At 43.9% G+C, this 20,156-nt stretch overlaps 1 protein-coding gene across 1 annotated transcript; it reads left to right on the top strand.

Moving 5' to 3' along the window:
- The first annotated feature begins 10,834 nt into the window (after window positions 1-10,834).
- On the top strand, window positions 10,835-14,368 carry LOC138360244 (uncharacterized). Its single transcript, XM_069320173.1, has one exon. The coding sequence runs from the start codon at window positions 10,835-10,837 to the stop codon at window positions 14,366-14,368; it is 3,534 nt and encodes a 1,177-aa protein (XP_069176274.1).
- Window positions 14,369-20,156: the final 5,788 nt, after the last annotated feature.

Raw genomic sequence — 20,156 nt, forward strand, 5'->3', positions numbered from 1 at the left:
CGTGCCACCTTTTTAGGTGGCTTAATCTTCATCAATCAATCAATCAATCAGCGATTAAGGGGAAACATTTTAGTACGAGGGAAGAGCCGGGGGCTTGCACCATCTGGTCCCCACTTGGTCCGGGAGACATCTCCCGTCACGCAGGGTGCAGTCGCGCCTCCACAGATCTCCAGTATCATCTATTGATACTGGTGATGGCTCAAAAGGGCTACCACTTACGAGCTAATCATGCCCGTGCCACCGTTTGGGTGGCTTCATCTTCATCTTAAACACATTCACAAGGGAGACATCTCCCGTCACGCAGGGTGCAGTCGCACCTCCACAGATCTCCAGTATCATCTATTGATACTGGTGATGGCTCAAAAGGGCCACCACTTACGAGCTATTCATGCCCGTGCCACCTTTTGGGTGGCTTCATCTTCATCTTAAACACATTCACAAGGGAGACATCTCCCGTCACGCAGGGTGCATTCGCACCTCCACAGATCTCCAGTATCAGCTCTTGATACTGGTAATGGCTCAAAAGGGCCACCACTTACGGGCTATTCATGCCCGTGCCACCTCTTGGATGGCTTAATCTTCATCAATCAATCGGGGGCTTGACCCAGCTTGCATGACCACTGTAATGCCCCAAAGATCAGTCCTGGGACACCTCTTGTTTACCTAATATACAAACTTAGGCCACTGCACGACTTGATAATGGTCCAGGGTGGATCAATCTGTCGTCGTTCCTTCTTTTTAATGATGTTGAGCATTAAGGTATTACTAAGCCGATTAGAACGAAACGCGATATGATGAATATAAATTATATTAATTTATATTTAAAAAAGACCTGGGTAAATACTGGTTTGGAAAGATAGTTTCCAAAGACACAGTTGATTTATGAAACTGATTAGCGGGTAAGATAAGAGACGTTGGATCATTTGATTGTTTCATGCGTATGTTAGACATAAGAACAGGAAGTAAATACAAGAAGAATTAAGGAAATTACAGAAGGCCTATTAGCCCATATGTGGCACAAAATTAAAGCTTCATTCCATAGATGAAGCGTTGTAGATATTCCAAGAAATGCGTTCATTATTCCTTTACTGGCGAATTTGTACAACCATTAGGCAATCACAGATAGATTAATTCAACTTCATTTTTTACTTTAGTGCCAACGAGGCTTTACTTTAACAAACTACGCAGCACTGAACGACACCTCGTACATTATCTGCTATGTACGATTGCTAGGTACATGCAAGTAACTAAGCTATAAATAGTTGTAATTAATAATAATAATTGTAATTAATAACAATTGTCATTATCAGTTATCAGACCTGTCTCACTTTTCATTAGCCAAGACTTTTCCCCTGATATTTTGAAACCGAAATTTAAATAAGTTTATTGATATTTAAATTCACGCAAAAAAATGAGGTATTTCAGGCTATTCTGACACTGTTCAGGACAACGAGTTCATTTACGCACATCATAAACAATCATTCAGGACAACGTGTTCGTTTACACACATCATAAACAATAATTCAGGACAACGTGTTCATTTACAGACATCACAAACAATCATTCAGGACAACTTGTTCGTTTCACACATCATAAACATTCATGCAGGACAACGTGTTCATGGATATATTTACACACATGAGTCCATATGAATATAACATTGTCCCTTTATTCAGGCGATGATATTGACTTGAGAATGATCCAGGACGGACCGAAACGTCGTCGTCCCTTCACTTTCTAGTGTGTGGTCAGGTCAACATTGTCCCTTTACCTTGATTTTACTCATGTTTTTCTTTACAATCCTCAACTATGATCATGAAGATTGGTTTTCGACTGTTTAATGAATCAAGTGCTGACAAATACGCAAACATGTTTTTTGTCTTGAGCTACTACATCCAAACCAGTCAGAATGACCTGCAATTTAGCTTGTTTGGACTGAATATAAATGTTAGTACGAAACTGAATTTTTCTGTCTTCAGTTCAATACTCAGTGTATTTATTTCCTTATCAGGCCCTGGCACAGATCGGTTACAATATCATGTCAACTATTGTCTCCTGGTAAGGTAGATATCTTGTCAACTATTGTCTCCTGGTAGGGTAGATATCTTTTCAACTATTGTCTCCTGGTAAGGTAGATATCTTGTCAACTATTGTCTCCTGGTAAGGTAGATATCTTGTCAACTATTGTCTCCTGGTAGGGTAGATATCATGCTTCCATGCCCCTAGTCCTCCCGGGTCATGATGAGGCATTTTCATATGAGGCGGTGGTGGTGGTAATTATTTCTTAGACAATTGAATACATTTTTGGAAACCATCATATTTTTGTATGTTTTATAAAATAAATTCTCATATCTCCTCCCTCGTTAAACCTTAGAGTACAGTTTTAATTTCTTTCCAACTTTTAAGCTGAGAGGATTAATTCGTTAGCTGCCCCGATCGTCATTACTCTTATCGCCGAAGCTACATTTATCTCTGAAATTCTACCCCCAACACTCTGTAAGTTTAATTCCATCATAATTTCTGTTGCCGCCGAAGGCAGCTAGTTTATTGTGCACCATTCAAGTTCAGGTACGATTATTCAGACAAAAAACTACATCACAAAGGAATTGAGTAGTATAGGCTATTTCTACCCTCCTGTATTTCAAGTCCTTCAAGGGGCACGCAAATCAATTGAGATCAAATCCACATATAACAGTATAAGAATCCCAATTAACATTGCAGGTTAATATAGTAAGCACAGCATGTAAGTGTTCCACTATTGGGACAGTGATAGTAGCTCCTAAGTATTCGGTCTATCATACCATTATCACACATCCAAACAAATTGATGTTGTACACTACTTATTTCTTTATGTCTGTTTTTTAAACAACGCTGTTTGTCGACCTAATTGTATTTGTGCTGCTTTTTCAGCCATGTTCCCCCCCCCCCTTTCTTTTTTTTATTAGGGGGATATATATCAAAATATGGTAGATTCTTTCTCACAATGTAGATTCTTCTCACTCACTTTTTACCACAGGAACATGATAAAACTGAAGCCCTTGCTAAGGTCCCAATAGATAAAGACAGTTGAACGGAATCTTGAGTTATCAATTAGGTCCCTTAAAAGTGTCATTAGACAAGATGTCTTGAATGAATTTGAAGAAAGCACAACAGTGCAAATTGAACCTAGCAAGTCCATTTTTCATCACAATGGTTATCTTATCTTGAGGTTATCTTGAGATGATTTCAGGGCTTTTTAGTGTCCCTGCGGCCCGGTCCTCGACCAGGCCTCCACCCCCAGGAAGCAGCCCGTGACGGCTGGCTAACACCCAGGTACCTATTTTACTGCTAGGTAACAGGAGCATAGGGTGAAAGAAACTCTGCCCATTGTTTCTCGCCGGCGCCTGGGATCGAACCCAGGACCGCAAGATCACAAGTCCAGCGTGCTGTCCGCTCGGCTCCCCAAATGGTTGCCTAATTACTCTGGCCCTAAGCTAGTAAATCATAAGAACATACGAATAAAGGTAACTGCAGAAGGCCTATTGGCCCATACGAGGCAGCTCCAATCTATAACCACTCAATCCCACTCATAAACATGTCCAACCCACGCTTGAAACAATCGAGGAACCCCGCCTCTACCACGTTACGCGGAAATTGGTTTCACAAATCAACAACCCTGTTACCGAACTAGTATTTACCCAAGTCTTTCCTAAATCTAAACTTATCCAATGTCTTTCTCACAATGTTGTGTAAATCTTATGCAATAATTTGCCTATAATTTCGATGTCTTCTTATTGATTACTCAGACGGCTGTGGGATTTTCTGCAATAAGAATTTGCCTGCTTGTCCAGAAAAGGTGATTTTCTCAGCTTCTTGCTAAAGCTAAAAGTCAAACTTAAAATATATTTCTTACTAAGATGTTTAATAATGCCAGCGGTGAAGACATTCAACTTGTGCTGTATAATTTTCCCGGCAATGACATCATATAAACATCTACCGCAGAAAATTACACAACACAGGAAGAACTTCAAACATTATTTACCAGGCATGACAAGGGGAGGCCTCATCCAGACTTCTAAAATATTGAACAAATTCGAAGATCAACAAATGACAGATTCAAGTTCCACAAGTCACTATGTAGGATAGAAAACAGGAAATGTTTTCCCCATAGGCTATAGTTAATACTTCAATGAAATCAGCGACCCTTTGATAACCCTCTACCTTCACACACAACAAGCCAATTAAAGTTGATTCCAAGCTTCGTTTTGGGATAATCATCAGCGCCTTAGCCTACACTGATAATCTGTCCACAGGCCATTCTCTCTCCCGCAGATCACACTTCCCTTCACCGCTCCACGGGTGAGATGGAAGTACAGTTGTCTTGACGATGATGATGACTTATATTGTGAGTAGTGAGTCCGTATAAACAACTGGGCCTGTACCTGTCAGCTCAAACTATTTGCCCTACTTCTTACACTAATATTTCCAAACTTGACACATTAAGTGAAAGTAATTCCCTACAATTAATGAGTCATTTATAACTACGTTCTGCTCTTTAAGGCAATTCTAACATGATCGTGTCTGAAGTCAAACACATATACAACAAAATTATTATCCAACATAAGCCAGCACCTCCTATACCATCAACCTCTAATTTGCTAATCATTTTTCCAAGTTAAAAAGTATAAAAAACTGATAAGGAACACAACGCCACAATACAATAAGTTTTCCCAGTAGAGTTAGACAGAGTTAGTCCAGGTGAATCTTACCCAGTGACTCATCCAATACACAAATCAACTGTGGCAACATTCACCTGAACCTCAGCGTCACATAAAAACGTATGAAGTGGGAGCCACCGAAGTGACCTGTTGTCCGCATCCTTTCCTTGAAGCTAATATTACATTTGTGAATATTTATTGTGAAAACAAGCATTGTTCTGCAAATGTTTTGCAAGATACTAGCGTCTTTAATTTCTATACCTACTTAACCTGCTTACTTGGGAGCAGAGGTGTATATGATAAATATCTTTTTGGACGACAACAATTTTTACTAAAAATATTAGCATTTTCTTTACATTCATTGTTAACAATGTTTCTAGAAAAAATCGCGTCTGCATTGTTTTATTATTAAAAAATAAGAAAAAAATAGCATATATATATATATATATATATATATATATATATATATATATATATATATATATATATATATATATATATATATATTTATTATTAAATATGACCGAAAAAGTAAGATTAATAATTCTAACACGAATTTTCTCAATCTTTCGTACATTACGCTTCACTGTTGGAGGTAAATCAAAAATCAATTCTCCAAAATTCATTTTTATTTCTAGTCTGACGCGACACGGGCGCGTTTCGTAAAACTTATTACATTTTCAAAGACTTTAGTTCACAAATACACAACTGAATAGAACTTACGTATCTCCGATTTTATATCTACATTTTAGTGAGGTGGAAGGGGTGATGTGGCATTAACACAAGACAGAACAAAATGTGGTATTAATAGGGTATTAATTTCATCAACACAAGACAGAACAAGGGTAATAATAGGGTATTAATTTCATCAACACAAGACAGAACACGAAACAATGGATATTGAATAGAAGTGTTTGTAGAAAGCCTATTGGTCCATATTTCTTGATGCTTCTATATTGGAGCGGAGTCTCACAGGACAGGAGAACACTGAATATATTTATTTTATAAACTAAGTAAGTAAGTAATTACCAAAAGAAAGCACCAAACCGGGAAGGCTATGTAGCACCATCAAATGCGCAAAATAATTAGAGGGTGCTAAATATCACCAAGGATGCCAATACGAGAACAAAAACGCATAAGGCGAACGATATCAAAAGTATCCGAGTCACCAAGAATTCTATTGAGGGACAGGTGACCGCGAGGGGCGGTCGGAAAACAAGACACACGCTCGTCCTGGAAGTCAGGACATTCAAGAAGGACATGCACGACCGTAAGAGGGACAATGCAACTAGGACAATAAGGAGCAGGGCGGCGCTCCATCAAGTGACCATGGGTTAAGCGAGTATGGCCAATACGCAACCTCGCCTGAGCTGTTTCCCACCACCAGTTACTGTGGAAGGAGGACGGCCACGAGGAAACACAACATTTAGGAGCACGTAGTTTGATACCAGTAACAGACAAACAAGAAGCCTGCCAACGCGTAAGGACGGAGGAATGGATAACCGGGTAAAAGTCGGAATACGGAATACCTTTATGAGAGATGGGACAAGAGCGGACAGCTTCCTTGGCGGCAGCATCCGCACGCTCATTTAAAGACACACCAATATGGCTGGGAACCCAACAAAACTCAACCGACTTAAATTTACTGTGAACAAGAAACAGCCAATGCTGGATCTCGACAACTACTGGATGAACCGGATTAAAGGACCCGAGAGCCATGAGGGCACTACGAGAGTTAACAACAACTACAAAGGAAGACTGACAACGAGAAAGCAGGAGACGAAGACCATAGAGAATAGCATAAAGCTCCGCTGTAAAGATGCTAGTCTCCGGAGGTAAGCGACACATATAAGTGCGATCAGGAAAAACAACAGAGTAGCCAACACCATCCGCAGACTTAGACCCATCGGTGAAGACAGAAACGGAGCGGGAATGAGAAGAAAAGTGCTCAAGGAAAAGGCGTTTAAGAACCGTAGGAGGGGTAAAAGCTTTAGTGATACGGGTCAAGGATGTACAAAACCGCGGAAGAGGGACTCTCCACGGGGGCAAAGAAGGAACAACACGAGGAGAAACATTAGAAATACGAACGGAAAGAGAGTCCTGTAGGCGAGATAACCGGACAGAAAGAGGGAGGTGGTGAAGAGGAACTGGAACCGCAGGAGGGGTAAAAGTTAAAGCACGACAGAGTCGAGAGGAAGGATGTTGTAAGGACCGCGCAAGATAGCGAAGACAGTAGCGATCACGGCGGTCTTGGAGAGACAGGAAGCCAGTGTCAACATACAAGCTAAGGACGGGAGTCAAACGAAAGGCACCAGAACTGAGGTGCAAAGCATCAAGACGGCGAAGAGTAGGAGAAGCAGACGAGTAAGCAGGGCAACCATAATCGAGCTTAGACAGGACGAGAGAGGAATGTAAAGCAAGGAGAGTGCGCTTATCTGCCCCCCAAGAAGTATGGGACAAGACCCGAAGGAGGGTAAGGGCCTTAGAGCACTCAACACGGAGGTAAGAGACATGGGGAAGACCAAGACAAACGAGTGTCAAGGAATAACCCCAAAAGCTTCGCGGAATCTTTGTACTCAAGGGGATGACCATAAAGTGACAAAGAGGGACGAAGAACGACCCGTTTCCGCGTAAAAGTCATGGCACAAGTCTTAGAAGTAGAGAACTTGAAGCCATGATCGGTGGCCCAAGATGACACGGCATCAATTGCAAGTTGAAGCCGGCGCTGAAGGAGAGGCGAATCATCACCCTGACAGCAAAGGGTAAGATCATCGACATAGAGAGCGGAGAAAACACCTGAAGGAAGAGAGGAAAGAAGACCATTGAGGGCAACCAGAAAAAGAGTAGTGCTCAGAACACTACCCTGGGGCACACCTTCGTATTGCTGAAAAGAGGCAGAGAGAGCGGTACCAAGGCGCACCCGAAAGGAACGACGAGAGAGGAAGCTGCAGAGAATGAGAGGTAGACGACCACGAAGGCCAAAAGAATGAAGTTGAGATAGAATATGATACCGCCAAGTGGTGTCGTAAGCCTTTTCCAGGTCAAAAAGGACGGCAACAACGTAGGTCTTTGCAGCAAAAGCAGTACGAATATAGACCTCTAAGTTCACCAGGACATCTGTCGTGCTGCGGCACTTGCGGAAACCAAATTGAGAAGGGGAGAGGAGGTGATGGTGTTCCAGGAACCACATCAGACGAACGTTAACCATACGTTCAAAGAGTTTGCAGACACAACTTGTGAGGGCAATAGGGCGAAAGTCCTTAGGGGAAGTACCCAGAGACCCCGGTTTGCGAACAGGGAGGACAACGGCATCGCGCCAGTCCTCAGGGACTGACGACGACTCCCAGATCCGATTATACAGACTCATTAAATACTGAGACGTGCACGGAGGGAGATGGCAAAGAATGCAAGGAGCTTTCTGAGCCACTGTCTACCATATATAATAAATCAATAGAGTCAGGCAGAGTGCCAGAGTCATGGAAGGTAGCTAATGTGGCACCAATTTTTAAGAAAGGAGATAGATCACTGTTCCGAACCCGGATCCAGCGTCCAAGCACGGAGCAGTGACGACCGCGCCATCTGTGGGTCAGCTCCCGAAACCCCCTCCAAAAGGACGACGACACCTGGTGAGGACGACGTGTACTAGCTACGAGGGCCAGTTTCCAGTCCCGTTCAGCACTCAACACCGCCGCCGCTGACCTCTGGTGAGGTGGTGCTCAGACTACAACGCCATCTATGGAGTGGATATGTCGGGCGTTTGTGTCTGAGCCAGTAAGTGAGGTGTCTTAATGTCCCTGTTATTGATGACGTGTCTGCTTACAGAGTCGACCTGGGACTGCTGTGATGGAAGTTGAGTCAGTCTACCCAAGGCAGCCGTCTCCATACCTTGTGCTTTGCTGCAGCAGCTGTGAAGTCGTCCCCCGGAAGAACACTGTGGTGTTACCCTGCCAGTGGAGTGGTAGTAGAAGGATTACCCAGGACCGACGGCTGGAGACGATTATCCACTGGGGTATTGAGGACAGGAGAGTGATTGGTGGAATCACACGAGGCTCCTGTCTAGGGCGTTACCCTAATATCACCCGTGGAGTGGCCTGACCAGCCTTGCTGATCCGGAACCTGCCAGTAGACCTGCTGGACGTGTGGTTGACGGCCTCCACGGCGGTGCCCCCAGTGGACCTGTGTTTTGGCTGACCTGTGGCCAGGGTAGGCTCAGCCTCTCAGAAGAATTCGTCAAGGGACCACGAAAGCACCGAGGACTCAGCACCGAGAGCTTTGCACCAGAGTCTTCAGCAGAAGACAACGATTGTGAATAATCCCCCTGTATAGTGTTTATACCCCTCCCCCTGTGCACTCTTTTATATATTATTTATATGGTGATGGTAAATTATAATCTTAAGTTCTTAACTTTCTTTCCCTTCCCCCTTTAAGTTTCTTGCGTCACGGATCTCATCCCTTGAAAGCCACTACTGGCTTGGGGTCGAATACAACTTCCTCTAACAACATCAGAGTAAGAACCCCGTTGCGTCCCGAGAGGGCCGTAATATAATTGGCATCCCCAGCGGGATCCGTCCCCTTGTTAAGTATGTTTGACAGGGGTGGTGAAGTGGCGTAATCCCTGTATATAATTCCCCCTGTGTGTGACGATTGTGACGTTATACGTCCGGTGCGGTGCTCAAGAGTGACTAAGTGCGGTGCTCAGTGATTCAGTGCAATATTGTAGAGCGAAGGGTTCGCTGTGATTAAGTGCGATATTGCGTAGTGCGGTGCCCGAAGTGATTACGTGCAATATGAAGTGCAGTGTTTGGTGCGATAAAGTGCAATATTGGCGTAGAACAGTGCTCGGTGCGTTAAGTGCTAACGTGTAAGCAGTGTGTTAAGTGCTAAGTGTTCCATCTGTGACAATGACAGAAAAAGCTACCATCGATGATCTGGACGAGGTTCAGGCTTTTCTGAACAGAGAGAATTGTCTTGCCAGATTAAAATATCTGAGCAAACCAGAGCTTGTACTAGTGAGCGCCTACCTGGAGATCAAGATCCGTGCCAGTGATTCCCGTGTGGAGATCTTGTCCAAGGTTCACCGGCACCTGAAGGCAGAAGAGAAACAGGAAGGCGAGACTCCTAGTACAAGGGAAGGTGAGGAAATAGCTTCCACGGAAAAGGAAGATAAGGGCAGTGACGTTGACAGTGATGCAGGTGAGCTTAACATTAGCTTTCTTACAGTCAAAATGCGTGCCCTAGAGATCAATCGTGAAATAGAATGGAAGAAATTAGAAATGGAACGAGAGAGACAAGATAAAGAATTAGAGATGAGACGTTTAGAATTAGAGGAAAGGAAAGCAGAAAGAGAAAGAGAAGAGAAACGAGAAAGAGAAGAAAGAGAAAGAGAAGAGAAACGAGAAAGAGAAGAAAGAGAAAGAGAAGAGAAACGAGAAAGAGAAGAACGAGAAAGAGAAGAGAGACGAGAAAGAGAAAGAGAAGAACGAGAAAGAGAAGAGAGACGAGAGAGAGAAGAACGAGAGCGAGAGAGAGAAGAGCGAGAGCGAGAAAGAGAAGAACGAGACAGACAAGAACGACGAGACAGAGAGGAAAGAGAGAGACAACATGAACTAGAAGTTTTGCGATTAGGCGGTGGTCGGAGGCAAACAACGGACACCAGTAGCTTCGATCCGGTAAGAAACATCAAAATGGTCCCCAAATTCCATGAGAAGGAAGTGTCAAAATTCTTTGCAGCCTTCGAGAAAGTCGCTGCCTCTTTGGAGTGGCCAAGGGAGAATTGGGCCATCATGATACAGTCAGTCTTGACTGGGAAGGCCCAAATCGCTTACTCCACGTTATCCCTTGACGACTCCGGCGATTATGACAAGGTGAAGAAGGTTGTGCTCATGGCATACCAATTGGTACCCGAGGCATACAGGCAGAAGTTCCGAAACCTGAAAAAGACCTCAGAGCACACGTTCACCGAATTCGTAACGATCAAGGAGCGACTTTTCCAGGAATGGTGTGCCTCTCGGAAGGTGGAGACCAAGGAAGACCTCGAGCAGCTGATTCTGCTAGAGGACTTCAAGGATTGTTTGTCTGGAGACCTGAAGACGTACCTAGAGGAACAGCAGGTAGAGACCTTGAGTGCGGCAGCCACCATGGCTGAAGAGTATATCCTGACTCATAGGCCATCTGCTAGGTACGTCCCGAAGACCTGTTCAAGATATCCAGCCAAACATAAACCGGAAGATAGGACTGCCCCTCGTAGTGTCGCCAAGTCAACCTCAGATAGTCCCCGGAAGATTAGTCCGAAAAGGGATGTATTGTGTTGGACCTGCGGCAAGAGAGGACATATTGCTGCAAGGTGTCGTGGCAGTACAGGTAATAATCCCCGTAGGGAGGTCATGCTGATAAACAGTATAGTACCACCGACACCCACCCTAGAGAAGAGGAAAGGATTGTTCGCCCCATATACCTCCCAAGGGCATGTAGCCAGTGGCCTTTTGAGTAAGCCCGTAGTCATACTCAGAGACAGTGGAGCGGCCCAGTCTCTAATATTGGAGACATCATTACCCGAAGGTTCATCGGCGAATGGGATGCAGAAGGTAATCCTGGGTGGATTCCCTTCCACCTTGTACGTTGCCCCTTTGGTACAAGTGCATCTAGACTCTCAGTACTTCAAAGGTGAGTGTCGGTTGGCTGTGGTGGAGAGTCTTCCCATAAAGGGAATTGACGTAATATTGGCCAATGACTTAGCCCTAGGATTGTTACCCAACTGTCCCCTGGTAGTGGATGATCCAGAATGTGAAGAGACCCTTCCTATCGTAGCGGTGCAAACCAGGTCTCAGGCGCAACTCCATGTACCGCCAGATTTAAGCACTCTGTTTGACTCTCCTCCTATCCCACAGGGTACGAGTAGCCATACACCAGTCCCGCCCATCCAGATGCTGGTTCCTGAACACTGGACTCGAGCCCATCTGGTAGAGGAACAGAAGAAGGACCCTCAGGTACGGAAGTTGGCCGACACCCTAGACTCTCCTACGAAAGGAGGTGATTGGTATCTATGGTCAGGTGATGTACTGTGTCGCCGGCCTTCTCCGAAATACCCCCAGTCGAGTGCGGTGGGTGACCAGATAGTCGTCCCATCCGTGTTCAGACCTAAGCTGTTAGAAACAGCCCATGCCAATAGATTTGCTGGACATGGTGGGATCTCTAAGACTTTCCAACGCCTAGCCAAGAGTTTCTACTGGCCGCACATGAAGGAGGACGTACGTCGTTTTTGCAAAACCTGCCACGCCTGCCAGGTGGCCGGGAAAGCAAACCAGCCTGTCCCCAAAGCCCCTTTAAACCCCATTCCATCCATAGGTGAGCCCTTTGAACATCTCATCCTGGATATAGTAGGCCCACTTCCGCCTTCTACCTCAGGGGTGCAGTATTTGCTAACGATACTAGATCGGGTTAGTAGGTACCCAGAAGCGATCCCCCTTAAGACCATCACTGCGAAGGTCTTGGTGAAACATTTGTTCTGGTTCGTCTCGCGATATGGTCTTCCTAAGACCATTCAGACGGACCAAGGATCTAACTTTATGTCCCATTTGTTTCGCCAACAGATCGCCGACTTGGGAATCCGACAGATTACCTCCAGTGCCTACCATCCCGAGTCTCAAGGAGCTTTGGAGCGTTTTCACCAGACGCTGAAGGGCATGCTTCGGAAGTTTTGCTATGACCGGCAGAGTAAGTGGGTTGAAGACCTGCCCTACCTCCTACTTGCGGTAAGATCAGTGCCCAATGAATCCCTAGGAGTCTCCCCATTCGAGATGATCTTTGGTCACTCAGTAAGAGGTCCCTTAGAGGTGGCACGAGACCATTGGCTGGACGAGGAAACCAACGAAGACATAGTGGACTGGTTATCTACAAATAATGGCCGGCTGTTCTCAGCCTGGGAGATGGCTACAAGAACTTTGGAAAATACACAAAAGACTAGCAAGAGCAGGTATGATAGAAGGACCAAGCAAAGAGAGTTCCAAGTAGGAGATCTGGTTTTGGTATGTACTCCTACAATAACTGGGAGTTTAAGCACCAGATTCGTAGGTCCCTACCCGGTTGTAAAGAAGGTTACTAATCTCAACTACCTTCTTAGTACTCCAGACCGCCGGAAGAAAGAAACTTTGGTTCATGTTAATATGATCAAGAAATACGAGGGTCGGGATACACTCCCCGTAGCCTTAGTGACTACTAATGATGACATTGAGGAGGAAGAGGAGGTGTTGGCTAACTCAGAGATTTTGTTAAACTTGCAGGCAAAGTTGACACACGTGGCCGAAGGACATCAATCATCATTGCTGCAGATGATCCGGGAGTACAAACCTATCTTCAAAGATGTTCCAGGATTAACATCTATCCTAAGGCATGATGTCGAGCTGGAGGAAGGAGTCCGACCTATAAAGCAACACCCGTACCGTCTCAACCCACTGAAGAAACGGGTGGTGAAAGAGGAGGTAGATTACATGCTGAAACACCATCTAATAGCCCCGAGCTCGAGCCCATGGTCATCCCCGATACTACTAGTGCCCAAACCTGGTAAGAAATACCGTCTTTGTATTGATTATCGGCAGGTGAATAAGGTCACAGTAGCAGATACTTACCCTCTCCCCAGGGTAGAGGAATGTCTAGATGCCATAGGTAAAGCTCGTTACCTGACTAAATTTGACCTGTTCAAGGGCTATTGGCAAGTTCCCCTCACGGAAAAGGCCAAACCCATATCAGCATTTGTGACTCCCGACGGGCTGTTTGAATGTCAGGTGATGCCGTTCGGGATGAAAAACGCAGCCTCCACTTTCCAGAGACTGATGGGTACTGTGTTGCGTGACGTGGAAAACACCTTAGTCTACATCGATGATGTATTAATATATGATGTAGATTGGCAGGATCATCTGCGTCACATAGAGGATTTCTTCAAGGCCATGCTCCAGTCAGGATTGGTGGTCAACCTGCATAAATCTGAGTTTGCCAGAACCTCTGTCGTCTTCTTAGGTCATAAGGTTGGAGGAGGATGGATTGCGCCGAAGGCCAGCAAGATAGAGGCAATAGTCCAGTATCCTACGCCAGCTACCAGGAAGGACATCTTGCGTTTCCTTGGTATGGCTGGATTTTATCGTAAGTTTGTCCCTAATTTTTCCTCCGTCGCCGCCCCCCTGACCAATCTGTTGAAGAAGGGGGTGAAATTAATATGGAATGAGAATTGCCAGAAGGCATTCGAGAGTCTCAAAGCAATTCTGATCTCTTCTCCGATCCTCATGTCCCCGAGCTTTGAGGATAGATTTATCCTGACGGTCGACGCCTCTGACTATGGCCTGGGGTCCGTTTTATCCCAGACGGACGAGAAGGGGGTGGAACATCCTGTGGCCTATCATTCTAAGAAGTTCACCCCCAGCCAGCTTAATTACTCGGTCATAGAAAAGGAAACGTTGGCCTTAATTAATTCCGTCCAGCACTTTGAGGTGTATCTAACAAGCAATGGTCATCCTATATTAGTACGGACCGACCATAACCCTCTAAAGTTCCTGGCTCAGTTTTGGCAAAAGAACCTCAGGCTCACCAGATGGAGTCTACATTTACAACAATATCCCCTCCAGATCGAACACATCAAAGGGGTGGACAACGTAGTAGCTGATGCATTATCTCGCGTCTAGATCCACGTACTAATTTGGTTTGTCTTCTTTTATAGAAACCCAAACCAAATTCCTTTTGGTGGGGAGGTGTTCCGAACCCGGATCCAGCGTCCAAGCACGGAGCAGTGACGACCGCGCCATCTGTGGGTCAGCTCCCGAAACCCCCTCCAAAAGGACGACGACACCTGGTGAGGACGACGTGTACTAGCTACGAGGGCCAGTTTCCAGTCCCGTTCAGCACTCAACACCGCCGCCGCTGACCTCTGGTGAGGTGGTGCTCAGACTACAACGCCATCTATGGAGTGGATATGTCGGGCGTTTGTGTCTGAGCCAGTAAGTGAGGTGTCTTAATGTCCCTGTTATTGATGACGTGTCTGCTTACAGAGTCGACCTGGGACTGCTGTGATGGAAGTTGAGTCAGTCTACCCAAGGCAGCCGTCTCCATACCTTGTGCTTTGCTGCAGCAGCTGTGAAGTCGTCCCCCGGAAGAACACTGTGGTGTTACCCTGCCAGTGGAGTGGTAGTAGAAGGATTACCCAGGACCGACGGCTGGAGACGATTATCCACTGGGGTATTGAGGACAGGAGAGTGATTGGTGGAATCACACGAGGCTCCTGTCTAGGGCGTTACCCTAATATCACCCGTGGAGTGGCCTGACCAGCCTTGCTGATCCGGAACCTGCCAGTAGACCTGCTGGACGTGTGGTTGACGGCCTCCACGGCGGTGCCCCCAGTGGACCTGTGTTTTGGCTGACCTGTGGCCAGGGTAGGCTCAGCCTCTCAGAAGAATTCGTCAAGGGACCACGAAAGCACCGAGGACTCAGCACCGAGAGCTTTGCACCAGAGTCTTCAGCAGAAGACAACTATTGTGAATAATCCCCCTGTATAGTGTTTATACCCCTCCCCCTGTGCACTCTTTTATATATTATTTATATGGTGATGGTAAATTATAATCTTAAGTTCTTAACTTTCTTTCCCTTCCCCCTTTAAGTTTCTTGCGTCACGGATCTCATCCCTTGAAAGCCACTACTGGCTTGGGGTCGGATACAACTTCCTCTAACAACATCAGAGTAAGAACCCCGTTGCGTCCCGAGAGGGCCGTAACAATCACTTGCGTCAAACTATCGGCCAATTAGCCTAACGTCTATTGTGGGAAAGTTACTTGAATCAATAATTGCAAATAAAATTCGTCTCAATCTTGAAAAACATAAATTAATAAATGAGTCGCAACATGGTTTTACAAATGGCCGTTCATGTTTAACAAATTTGCTATCTTTTTATTCCAGCATAGTTGAGGCAGTTGAAAGTGGTAAGGATTGTGATGTCGTGTACGTTGACTTTAGCAAAGCTTTTGATACGGTGCCACATGAAAGACTGATTAAAAAAATAGAGGCTCATGGTATTGGGGGTGCTATATTAAGTTGGATTAGGGCATGGCTATTCCAAAGGAAACAGAGAGTTAGTATAAATGGGGTTAAGTCAGGGTGGGAAAATGTTGTAAGTGGAGTGCCTCAGGGCTCTGTCCTAGGACCTCTGTTGTTTATAATATATATCAATGATTTAGATTCAGGTTTGAGTAGCAACATTTGCAAATTTGCCGAAGATACAAAAATCGGCAGGGAAATTAACACCGAAGAAGACTCACTATCACTTCAAGTTGATCTAAATAGGGTTTTGAAATGGTCAAAGGATTGGCAGATGCAGTTTAATGCTGATAAATGTAAAGTTTTGAGGCAAGGTAATGATGATAGAGTTACAAGATATGAGGTAGATGGTGTTGAGATTGTGAAGTCGAATTGCGAAAGGGATCTTGGAGTTATGATAAGTAAGAATTTAAAACAAAAGGATCAATGCATGAATGTTCGTAATAAGGCAAATAGGACACTGGGATTTATTAATCGAAGCGTTAGTAAGACACTTGGTGTGGTTCTTCAGCTATATCTTTCTCTGGTTAGGCCCCATTTAGATTATGCAGTTCAGCTTTTGTCGTCGTACTATAGAATGGATATAAACTCACTTGAACGTGTCCAGCGTAGAATGACTAAGTTAATTCCCCAAATTAGAAATCTTTCATATGAAGATAGATTAACAAAGCTTAAATTGCATTCACTGGAAAGGCGAAGAGTTAGGGGTAACATGATAGAAGTTTACAAGTGGATGAATGGACATAACAAAGGAGATATTAATAGGGTATTAAAAGTATCAACACAAGACAGAACACGAAACATTAGGTATAAATTGGATAAGTTTAGATTTAGGAAAGACTTGGGTAAATACTGGTTTGGTAACAGGGTTGTTGATTTGTACTACCAATTACTGCGAGCTAGATGGTGTTGAGATTGCGAAGTCGAATTGCGAAAGGGATCTAGGAGTTATGATTAGCAAGAATTTAAAACAAAAGGATCAATGCATAAATGTTCGTAATAAGGCAAATCGGACACTTGGATTTATTAATCGCAGCGTTAGTAACAAGACACCTGGTGTGGTTCTCAAGCTATATCTTGCTCTAGTTAGGCCCCATTTAGATTATGCAGTTCAGTTTTGGTCGCCATATTCTAGAATGGATATAAATTCACTTGAACGTGTCCAGCGTAGGATGACTAAGTTAATTCCCCAAATTAGAAATCTTTCATATGAAGAAAGATTAACAAAGCTTAAGTTGCATTCACTGGAAAGGCGAAGAGTTAGGGGTGACGTGATAGAGGTTTACAAGTGGGTGAATGGACATAAGAACATAAGAACAAAGGCAACTGCAGAAGGCCTATTGGCCCATACGAGGCAGCTCCTATTCTATAACCACCCAATCCCACTCATATACTTGTCCAACCCGTGCTTGAAACAATCGAGGGACTCCACCTAAGAACATAAGAACAAAGGTAACTGCAGAAGGCCTATTGGCCCATACGAGGCAGCTCCTATTCTATAACCAGCCAATCCCATTCATATACTTGTCCAACCCGTGCTTGAAACAATCGAGGGACCCCACCTCCACAATGTTACGCGGCAATTGGTTCCACAAATCAACAACCCTGTTACTGAACCAGTATTTACCCAAGTCTTTCCTAAATCTAAACTTATCCAATTTATACCCATTGTTTCGTGTTCTGTCCTGTGTTGATACTTTTAATACCCTATTAATATCCCCCGGTTATGTTCATTCATCCACTTGTAAACCTCTATCATGTCACCCCTAACTCTTCGCCTTTCCAGTGAATGCAACTTAAGCTTTGTTAATCTTTCTTCATATGAAAGATTTCTAATTTGGGGAATTAACTTAGTCATCCTACGCTGGACACGTTCAAGTGAATTTATATCCATTCTATAATATGGCGACCAAAACTGAACTGCATAATCTAAATGGGGCCTAACTAGAGCAAGATATAGCTTGAGAACCACACCAGGTGTCTTGTTACTAACGCTGCGATTAATAAATCCAAGTGTCCGATTTGCCTTATTACGAACATTTATGCATTGATCCTTTTGTTTTAAATTCTTACTAATCATAACTCCCAGATCCCTTTCGCAATCCGACTTCGCAATCACAACACCATCTAGCTCGTATCTTGTAACTCTATCATCATTACCTAACCTCAGAACTTTACATTTATCAGCATTAAACTGCATCTGCCAATCCTTTGACCATTTCAAAACCCTATCTAGATCAACTTGAAGTGATAGTGAGTCCTCCTCCGAATTAATTTCCCTACCGATTTTCGTATCATCGGCAAATTTGCAAATGTTGCTACTCAAACCTGAATCTAAATCATTTATATATATTATAAACAACAGAGGTCCCAGGACAGAGCCTTGAGGCACTCCACTTACAACATTTTCCCACTCTGACTTGATTCCATTTATACTAACTCTCTGTTTCCTTTGGTATAGCCATGCCCTAATCCAGCTTAATATAGCACCCCCAATACCATGAGACTATCTTTTTAATCAGTCTTTCATGTGGCACTGTATCAAAAGCTTTGCTAAAGTCAAGGTATACAACATCGCAATCCTTACCACTATCAACTGCCTCAACAATGCTAGAATAAAAAGATAACAAATTTGTTAAACATGAACGGCCATTTATAAAACCATGTTGCGACTCAATTATTAATTTATGTTTTTCAAGATGAAGACGAATTTTATTTGCTATTATAGATTCGAGTAACTTTCCCACAATAGACGTTAGGCTAATTGGTCGATAGTTAGACGCAAGTGATCTATCTCCTTTCTTAAAAACTGGTATCACATTAGCAACTTTCCAAAACTCTGGCACTCTGCCTGACTCTATTGATTTATTAAATATGGTTGACAGTGGGTCACAAAGCTCCTCTTTGACATAACAAAGGGGATATTAATAGGGTATTAAAAGTATCAACACAAGACAGAACACGAAACAATGGGTATAAATTGAATAAGTTTAGATTTAGGAAAGACTTGGGTAAATTCTGGTTCAGTAACAGGGTTGTTGATTTGTGGAACCAATTGCCGCGTAACATTGTGGAGGTGGGGTCCCTCGATTGTTTCAAGCGCGGGTTGGACATGTATATGGGTGGGATAGGACAGTTATAGATAGGAGCTGCCTCGTATGGGCCAATAGGCCTTCTGCAGTTACCTTTGTTCTTATGTTCTTAAGCTTTGTCAATCTCACTTCATATGGAAGGTTTCTAATATGAAGGACTAACTTTCTCATGGACACGTAGTTTTCCGCCAGCCTGTCAATCAAAGATAGCAAACACAAATCACTTCACAGAAACCTTCAATATAGAACAAGTGCATGGACGGATAATATTGGCAAGATTTTCAGTAAAGTAGACTTCAAATATACCATTAAAAACAAAGGGGAAGACCATATCGACACTTTCGGCAGCCTTTCCCATGGGAAAAATCGAGTCCAATGATAATTATTGAAGGATTACCAGTTAAAAAATCAGCGTGTGACTCGCAGAGGCTCAAAGTAGCCATAGAACAACAAATCGAAACCATCTCAAAACCAACAACCACTCACATCTCAAGACCAACAACCACTCACATCTCAAGACCAACAACCACTCACATCTCAAGACCAACATCCACTCACATCTCAAGATCAACATCCACTCACATCTCAAGACCAACATCCACTCACATCTCAAGACCAACATCCACTCACATCTAAAGACCAACATCCACTCACATCTCAAGACCAACAACCACTCACATCTTCACAGACGGATCAGTTGATAAAGAATGAGGTTCTGCTGGGGCGGCAGTTTACACTACCAACCATGAAGCTTACTGGAGCATGAATAGTGGGTGTTCAACATTGTAAACACAATTATATGCCCTGAAAGAAGCCATAAACTATACAATTGAGAATACTTTACATCATGTCATCATTCTACCAACTCTTCCCTCCAGGCATTGTTATCCAGCCATCACAGAGATAATATACAACTTATCACAACTATATTCTGCATATAGGAAAAGAGGCCCGCAATCTAGGGCTGTCAATCACCTTAAATTGGATACAAGTCATACTGGCATAGATAGTAATGAAAAGACAAAATTCGCCACAGAGCCAAAGTAGCGGAAGGAAGATCCACTGCGATATGGTGCGAACAAGCCACTGGGTACTACTCTCTCTCAAGCCTGATAAAAAGATATCCAGCGACATTGTAGTAGCCATATACAGACTCAGACTTGGTTACAAGTGCTGCTGGGAGGTAATAAACCCAATAGTTAAAGAGTGTCACATCTGTGAAACAGATACAAAGGCGCCACTATTACACTACTTACTGGAATGTGAAGCTACTGAAGCCCTGACCATCAAACTC

The sequence above is a fragment of the Procambarus clarkii genome, unplaced genomic scaffold (genome assembly GCF_040958095.1).
Source record: "Procambarus clarkii isolate CNS0578487 unplaced genomic scaffold, FALCON_Pclarkii_2.0 HiC_scaffold_103, whole genome shotgun sequence".
NCBI classification, from domain to species: domain Eukaryota; kingdom Metazoa; phylum Arthropoda; class Malacostraca; order Decapoda; family Cambaridae; genus Procambarus; species Procambarus clarkii.